At 46.5% G+C, this 8,622-nt stretch overlaps 1 protein-coding gene across 3 annotated transcripts in view; it reads right to left on the bottom strand.

Moving 5' to 3' along the window:
- Positions 1-346: 346 nt before the first annotated feature.
- Positions 347-8,622, bottom strand: part of LOC129107119 (prospero homeobox protein 1-like) — a 30,532-nt gene continuing 22,256 nt past the window's right edge. For all 3 annotated transcript variants that reach the window (XM_054618503.1, XM_054618504.1, XM_054618505.1), the window contains exon 5: positions 347-2,136. In XM_054618503.1, the coding sequence (XP_054474478.1) occupies positions 1,951-2,136 (186 nt within the window). In that variant the 3' untranslated portion in view covers positions 347-1,950. The remainder of the gene's footprint in view (positions 2,137-8,622) is intronic.

Below are 8,622 nucleotides of genomic sequence, written 5' to 3'. Positions count from 1 at the left end.
AGGTAAAAAGTGAAAGGAATGATGTTTACAGAATCACACTTTGGGTCTTATTAAAGCTGCCAGTTTGTGACGGAGGGACAGAGCGGAGGGTTTCAGGTGCGTGTTGCTCCTCACTCTGTGCCTTTGTCCACGCTCTTTGTGACGCTGAGAGCTTCTCCATCTACCCCTGGGGTGAGTGCTCACCTCCGACCTCGTATTGTTGCATTGAGAGAGGAGCTAGATCACTCAAAGGCAGGTGAACATGGAGAGAAGGAGCAGAGTATGTGTGTGGGTGTGTGGGTGTGTGTGTTTGTGTGTGTGTGTGTGTGTGTGTGTGTGTGTGTGTGTGTGTGTGTGTGTGTGTGTGTGTAGTTCCAGTTGAAGCCAAAATTAAAGAACTGTGTTTCAGTTTATATTCACCTCTCTCTTTGTCCTCCTTTATTAATCTTCCTCTCTGGGATGCTTCTATTTGTAAATATTTCCAATTATCTATTGTTTCAGTAACACTGTACTTTAGACCGCCACAGTATTCTGATAAATTCAAGTATCAACTGCTATTGAAATAACTTCATAATGCCATTTGCACCTTGTGAAGGCTAATCACAATAAAAGCCTACCATATGAGCAGGCTGACTTCATCTCATACATGAGCTATTAACTGAACAGTGCTGTATAAAGATAAAAAACAACAACTATGCAGATATTATTCTTGTGTATGTTCATCAATCTGGAACGGATGATGAGACAATTAGATTTATTTGATAGTTGGAGAAATGGCTCATTTAGTGGGATTTAAAAACTGAAGGTCATGCACCAAAAGGCCTCAAATCTTCATATTTCTATACTTCTGCATGATTGATCATGGGTTTCTGCCCACTCTGATGGCCTTCCATTAAAATCCCAAATAGGAACACTTTCCAGGCAAGTTGCCCCAGACCACCAAAAAACTAAATAAACAAAACCAAAGTCCACTTCAGAGATGGACAAACAAAAACAAGGGTAAGGAGAGTGATGGGAAAGGGGGGTGGGGGGCAAAATATTTCAGAATCTAAACTCTTGGAATAATATTAATAGCAATAATTTATTTTTTTCTGCAACGGCATCAAGGGACAAACAAATCTCGAAGTGCCAATCTTTAGCAAGCAGTGATGACAAATAATAATGATCAAAAACAACAACAATAATAATAATAATAATAATAATCAAAATAATAATGTACACCCAATAAACACAATGCCCTATCTGCAGGGAAAACACACTTCAAAACATGGTAGAGCTCAGTAGCTATTTGAAACCAGTCTTAGTCCCACAGACTAGTGCAGACCAGGTCCAGTTTTAGTCCAGTATATAACCTCACTAGGCCTTGTTTTTGTGTGCATGTGTTTGGGACTGTCCTGTCGGGGACATCTTCAGTAGCACAGTCTATTGGGCACCCGCTTTGCGAGGACAGTTCATTGGGACACCCACTGGATTGGAGGGACCCCCTTGGGTGCCAATCGAAAGTCTTTAGGGAACCCAGCCTATGTTCTTAGCAGTGTAAATTGGGAACTCAGGAACTCCTTCCACACACTGATGACTTTGTTAGTGTTGTTCATAAAACAAGCCAAACGGATGATTTCACACGGGCCAAAAAAGCACCCAATAAGATTAGAGTCTCTTCAGTTCAGAATCATACAAAAAAAACAAAAACAAATAATAACCATCATGATAATAATCATACAAGAACAACAAGACAATAGTTAGGTCGTTTAGGAACTGCCACAGAGGCTGCAGATTGGGAATGCTACTTCATAACTTTCATACATTCAAAAATAATTTTTTTTAAAACAGGAAATCAAAGGAAAAGTTGAGGAAAAAGAAAAAAAAACAACAAAAGAGAATATTTTGAAATTCTATGAAATCAAAGAGAATAGAAGCCAAAGCATCGTGCGAGTAGGAGAAGGAGGAGGAGGAGGAGGAGGAGGGGGAGATTTACTCGTGTAGAAGCTCTTGGAGACAATTGGGGGACTTGAAGATCTCCGGGACCTCGCTGTCCAGTTTGCAGATGACCTTGTAGATGGCCTTCTTCCAGGACGGGTCCACGTCTTTACCGGCCACGATGGCGTTGAAGAACTCCCTCAGTGTGATCTCTGCCACCTCCAGGAAGCGTTCAGGGACCTTTACAGACAGGAAGGAAAGAAAAAGAAGATTATTCATCTATGGAAGTATATTCTATGTGCATCTACAGAAAAAAGTGAATTGTTTTGAATTACAGGAAGTTTTATCAGGTTCCTGCGTGACTTTTGCTCCCACTCGCCGTTAATGACACACACAGGATTTCCCAAAATAACTCCATCCCCTTCACATCTCTATCATTTTGCAGCAGGTAGTTCTTGCAGAGTGCTCACTACTGTTATCTCCTACCTTGTAGGATATGCTCATATTTTAACAATGGATGTAAAACCATAAATGTCCCGTCTCTTGACTGCCTACTTCCTTAAAAAGCCAATTGAGGCGTCAGCCTGAGAAAAGTCACTTCTTGTGAATTCTCAGGTTTCTCACACCTCCCACTTCCCTGCCCGCAAAACACAGTGAGCGTGACATCTTTATGAGTCCCACTGTAAATCTGTGACCAAACAAGAGAACGGAGCTGAGCGAAGAGCGGCGGAGAGGTGCTGGCCAAAGAGGAAGTACTAAATGCTTTGGGAACGGGGAGACACGCCGCCTCTTTAGTGTCCCTGACAGCAGCGCTCACCGACACCATGGAGATGATTAGTCTGGCAAAGATCTGTGACACCTTCCCCCAAGCCAACACTCTGTCACACACACACACACAGTCATGCAAGCGTGAGCGCACACACACACCAGCGCACACACCTCCTTGTGCCAAGGAGATGACACATCCTGTACGGTTACAGAGCTCCACACAATGCTTCACACACACACACAAGACACACACCGAGCTACCCTGGTGTATTTGGCTGAGTCTCTTTCCTCGACTCAAAGCTCCGGGGCGACGTAGCCTTCAGGGGTCACCTGCTTGGATAATGCTGACTGTCTCCCTGCCCGCCTCCTGTGATGCTCGCACACACACACACACACACACACACACAAAGACACACAGTCACACACACACATATACAGCAGCAGCAGCTTGCCCAAATGCCTGACAGTGCGCACTCCGCTCCACTCCTCTCCTCCAGTGTCCTGCAGATACTCATCAGGAGTGTCAGGACACAGCAAGGTTAGTGGCCACTGGAACACACACAAACGGACATGTACACACAGGCATGCCTCTTCTCACACCCACACACACACACACACACGCACACACACTTATACGCGCATGGGACAGCCACCCGCCCCCCTCGGGGTGATGAATGGAGGCTAAGATGCCCGTGTGTCTGGTGTGTGTGCATATCTCTGTCCACTGCTCGAGTGAAAAGGTGAGCCGTGAATAAGGAGCTTGTACGCTCTGTGTGTGTGTGTGTGTGTGTGTGTGTGTGTGTGTGTGTGTGTGTGTGTGTGTGTGTGTGTGTGTGTGTGTGTGTGTTTGACAGAGAGAGAACACACACAAACTAACCCAATTCCCCAAATATTGAATTCCCCCCTGCTGGGACAGAAGTGCATATAATTCATTGTTTGGGCCGCTGTCGACTCTGAAATACTGGCACAATGACCCCGGTGCGAGGGCAACTATGTGTGTGTGCGCTGTAAATGCCTTTGCCGGCATGCGCAACCTTTTCCCAAAAGACCTCGCTAACGGGCCGGTGCAGCACTAGCGCCCTGGCTGTTAGACGCAGGGAGTGCCGCATTACTAAGAATATTTCTGCATGGAATTTCTCCTGACGTTTTGACTATAAAAGGACAGCAAAACGCTGACTGCAAGGAGAAAGCAATGTCAAGGAGAAAAGGGTATTGGTATTTCAGATCCTCTTGACTGAGAGAGCGAGAGAGTGAGAACGGGAGGGGGGGAGAGAGAGCGATGGCAAGAGAAGGAGGGGCTGAGAAGAGTCTAAGGAGAGCGAGCGGAGCGACAGAACAGAGGGAGTTATTCCTGTCCCACAAGCCTTTGTTTTGTGAGTGTGTGTGAGTTGTGTATGTGAGCAAGCTGCCTCCTGACCAGCAGTGAGCCATAACTGTTTGCAACCCCTCCCTCGTCCCTCTCTATCCCCCCCCCAATCCCACCCTCTTCATCTTTCTTTCTCTCTCCCTCTCTAGGGTCAGCTGTTGGGCCTTTGTTCCAGAGGCATTGTGGGGGATTATCCAGTGTGGCCGTTCATTCGCTCGGCTGTCCGGTAAATGGGGCCAATCGCGTGGCTCACAATCCTTCATACATATTTCATAGGGCTTTTTAACAACTTCTCAGTAGAGCCCAAAATTAAAGGACAGATGTACAAAGAGGGGAGGAGAGGGGGAAGGATGGGAGGGAGAGAGGCAGGGGGCTAAGAAAAGGATAGAGATAGAGATGGTGGGCTGAGTGTGTGTGTGAATGACTCCTGGAAAAGGCAAACAAGGTGACTGAGAGTTAATTTGAGTCAATTTTCTCACCTGAATTTTTTGGTTCAAGAGCAGATGCGTCGGAAAATGCCATTTTTGCATTTTTGTGTGGAAAAAGAAGCTGATTATGAAAGCCTGCTTAGTCATAGTCAGCGGCTGACATATAACTGTCTGTCACCTCTAACTTTCTGTGTGATCACTCACTTTAAATATGAATATAGAAAACCATCATTGTCATTAATCTGCACTATTCCCTGCACTACTGCAGTAGTGCAGCCTGTTTGCCTTGTCAACAGGGTGCATTTAAAGTCTGTGATCAAAACACAATTTTATGGTTTCTGACTTATCAGAAAGGAAGAAATAGGACCATTAGAATAACGACATTGTAAGTTTGCACATAATTAAGATGAGTGTGAGAGGTGAATGGCAGAACTGAGGTTGAACCCTATGAAACTGACTGCTGTCTGTCCTACTATTTAGCAGTTGTTGGTTGTGTTTCACAGTTGCATATTTTGCTTGACAAAAGACAGAGAGAAAAGAATAGGTTTAACCATTTTCCTGCTCTTCAGATGTTTCAGCGTTGTCTAAGATCTTTTATGATAAAACAAACTGAGATGTGTGTGGAAATACGTCTTCACCCAGCAGTTTCAAATTTAGCCGACTTAATGCAGAAGGGTCTGAATAAAAGAGGACTAGCATGACTGAGGTTGACCTCTGCATGTGTCGCACACAGACGCATACACACTTTTTGCTGCTAAAGTTGTACGTACATTCTGAAAAATAAGTGGTTTTGTTCTGAGAGAAGGTGCGAGGAAGACAGAGAGGATGGAAGTGTGTGTGGTGACGGGTCGAAAAAAACCAAAAGCATTCATGAAACGTGATATTATTGTGGCTCTACCCCTCTGTAACACAATATGAAAGGAGGAAGAGAGGTGGAGGGAAAAAGTGAGAAAAGAATCAGCAGTAGGACACACGTTTCGCTAACCTTAGCATCACGCTGTGTGTTTGGTAAATACCAATCAGGAATAAAGGATGAAAGAAACGGAGAGAAAGAAAGAAGGACTCCGCTGACAAGAGGCAGCGATGAGGCAGTTAATCACTCTCATTCACTGACTCTCCCCCGCTCTGCCTCACAACTCTCTCCCCCATTCACTCCCCTCTCTCCATCTCCCTCTCTCGTGACAGGTTGCTTTGAGACAGAAGGATAAGCTCTTTTTCAGAGAGAGGGAATCGGATTTCCTGCTTTTTGATGAGATAATAAAATATGACGGAGGACAATAGGAGCCTGTGGACGGCTTGCTGGGAGCCATTCAGTCCGGCAGCGGCCCCTGTCTTAAGACTGCTTAGACAAACGTTTAAAAAAGGTAGCCAGAGGCCCAAGCCCTCGAATAAAGGCTACTGTTACACACACTGTGTGCAAGTGTGTGTGTGTGTGTGTGTGTGTGTGTGTCTTTGCATGTGTTTCGGTAAAGCCTGAGAAATCTCTTCTCTCTCGGTGACTCAGGGTTGAGCTGTTTGTTTGGCCAACGTGTTTCTCCCCTTTGCTTTTGGGAACTGTCAGGAGATGTATTGCACCTTCTATTTGCACAGCGTTAGCCAAACAAGATGAGACCCTGGAAGATAAGGCTGTGTGTGTGTTTGTAAGTGAGTGTGTGCGCTAGTGAGCTGTAGCCTTGAAGGATGAAATGCTGGGACACAACATAAGCCCCCGCTGCCAACCAGGTTAATTCCTAACCCCAACTCGGCCTGGGAATACCAACACTTCCCATGCTTTTCACTCACTGTATTTATCTGTGTGTGTGTGTGTGTGTGTGTATGTGTGTGAGACAGGGAATTTATAGATTTTGTTTTGCACTGAACGCCATAGATAGGGTCAATCTGGCATTGATGTACAATATCTTTCTTCGCAGTGACTGTATTTTAAGAATATTACGGCGAAACACACTTTTAAAAACAAGAGCTGTGACATTTCAGTGAGTCAAGCCAGAGCTTCCCAAACCTCGAACATACACTCAAAACATAGGCCCCTGTGCCTCACGTATCTGCTCTGATCAATAATCTACAAAGGCCTTGATAAGCCCTTGGTCCACACTGTCACTTTAGGCAAACACAACCCATGTCCCCTTTTCTTCCTACTCCCCACATGGCTTGTCCCCAACCCCCTCTCCCGCTGATAAGACTGTGCCATGGCTGAAGAGTCCAGAGAACGGGTCACAGTGGATCCTTCGTTTGATCACGTCCTTTCCAGGTGATTCATTTTCTTCAAATCCTCAACCTTTAGATTTTCCTATATTCCTCTCAAATCCTCAAATCTATCCCTGAATTGTGTGTTTTTCTCCGTGCATAGGCGACTACTGGGACGGGAAACAGGCCTCAAAGCTGAGCAAACACCAGCCACCCTCACTCCACTGATAGCCTTGAGAACAGGGAGCCTTGAGGGGCTGTTGTGTACATATGTTCGTGTGTGTGTGTGTGTCTTACTTTCTGGTGTGTGTGTGTGTGTGTGTGTGTGTGTGTGTGTGTGTACGTATGTGAGCATGAGCACGAGCGTCACATGGGCTCTTCTCAAGGTGCACCTCCGCCAGGGAGTCAAGGACAGGACAGGGTCAAAGCCACTGATGAAGTCGCTCTCCTATCCCATCTTCCTCGCTCCACCCTCCATCTTTACTTACCTCAACCCCCCACCCTTACACACACGCAGGCTGCAAATTCATTTCATATCGTGGCCTCTTGACAGGTATTTCCTCCCCTCTTGCCATCTCCGCTCTTTGAATTGCTTTATAAAAATGTGCAGGTTGTGCCAAGGGTGCTAACTTTATATCAAACCACGCAACAGACGCAGTCAACAAACAAAACAAAAAGAGAATCTGTACTCAGAAGAATTGCACACAGCAGGGGAAGCCAGAAATCACAGTTCAAGCCTTTGTTTGGGGACTTAAAAATTCATCGTCAGAGCTTGTATGGCAGACACAGGCTGAGAGAAAGCGAGCTACACGAAGGGGGGTCACAGAGCGTTGTAATGGGGCCCCTGGAGGTCATGAAGTCAACCCAGCTCAGAGAGACAGAGAGAGCAGGAGGCAGAAGGGAAAGAAAGGAGCAAGGGAGTCTGGAAGATAGGAACAGGACATCTGGAGAGGAAGAGAACGGAGGGAGGGAGGGAGAAGAAGAATAGAAGGTTTAGGAGGAAGGAGGGTGTGGGTGGGCGGGCAAACAATAAACGATGGAGAGCAAGGAGCTGCCGCGAAGGAGGGAGGATGTATAGAAGAAGAGAGGAAGGAAGGGCAAGGGAGAGAACAAGATGGCAGGAGAAGAAAGAAAAATAATAAACTGCAGATTGGATTGAAGGAGGGAGAGTTTGGCATCAGCAGGGGAAGTGTGTGTGTGTGTGTGTGTGTGTGTGTGTGTGTGTGTGTGTGTGTGTGTGTGTGTGTGTGTGTGTGTGTGTGTGTGTGTGTGTGTGTGTGTGTGTGTGTGTGTGTGTTTTTGAATGGGGGTTGCTTTGACACATCTGCAGCTCTGATGCACGCCCTGGTCATTTTGGCATGAGTCCCTTTGCCACGCTTCATTAGTCTCACACACACACGCACACACACACACACACGGAGGGAGACCAAAATGGTCCAGAAATAATGACATAATCAGCAGCTGTGCCACAGAGCAGGCTGCCCCTCACAAGGTGACCAGGGACAGAAGGAGGGAGGAGAGTGGAGAAGAAGGGAGGAGGAGGAGGAGGAGGAGGAGGAGGAGGAGGAGGAGGATTTGGGGATTTGGGGAGGGGGTGAAAAAAACGGGGAGGAGGGAGAATCAAGCGTTGGACGGGCGCAGTGAGAGGATATGTTTGTGTGAGCAGGTGAGAAAAGGATAGAGGGGATCATGTAGTTCTTTATGTTTAAGTGATTCCTTGCTAGCCCCGGTGCCCCGGGCTCTACACGCAGCTCTGGTCATTTAATCAGTGCACAGAATGAAGTGGCTTATACTCACATACACACCGACACGTATGCGCGCACACACACACACACACACACAGACACACAGACACAACGTAGCGTAGAAAAGACCTGTCAGGCTACGTCAAACGGGGGCCCTCAATAGCCCCCGGCTATTCACTGAGGAGCAGATGATCCCGCTCTGTATTCTTTTCTTTCCTTAACTCTTCCCACTAAG

Source organism: Anoplopoma fimbria, chromosome 18 (genome assembly GCF_027596085.1).
Source record: "Anoplopoma fimbria isolate UVic2021 breed Golden Eagle Sablefish chromosome 18, Afim_UVic_2022, whole genome shotgun sequence".
Classification (NCBI taxonomy): domain Eukaryota; kingdom Metazoa; phylum Chordata; class Actinopteri; order Perciformes; family Anoplopomatidae; genus Anoplopoma; species Anoplopoma fimbria.
The sequence above is the reverse complement of the archived record's forward strand: the minus strand, read 5'-3'. Positions and strand labels throughout refer to the sequence as shown.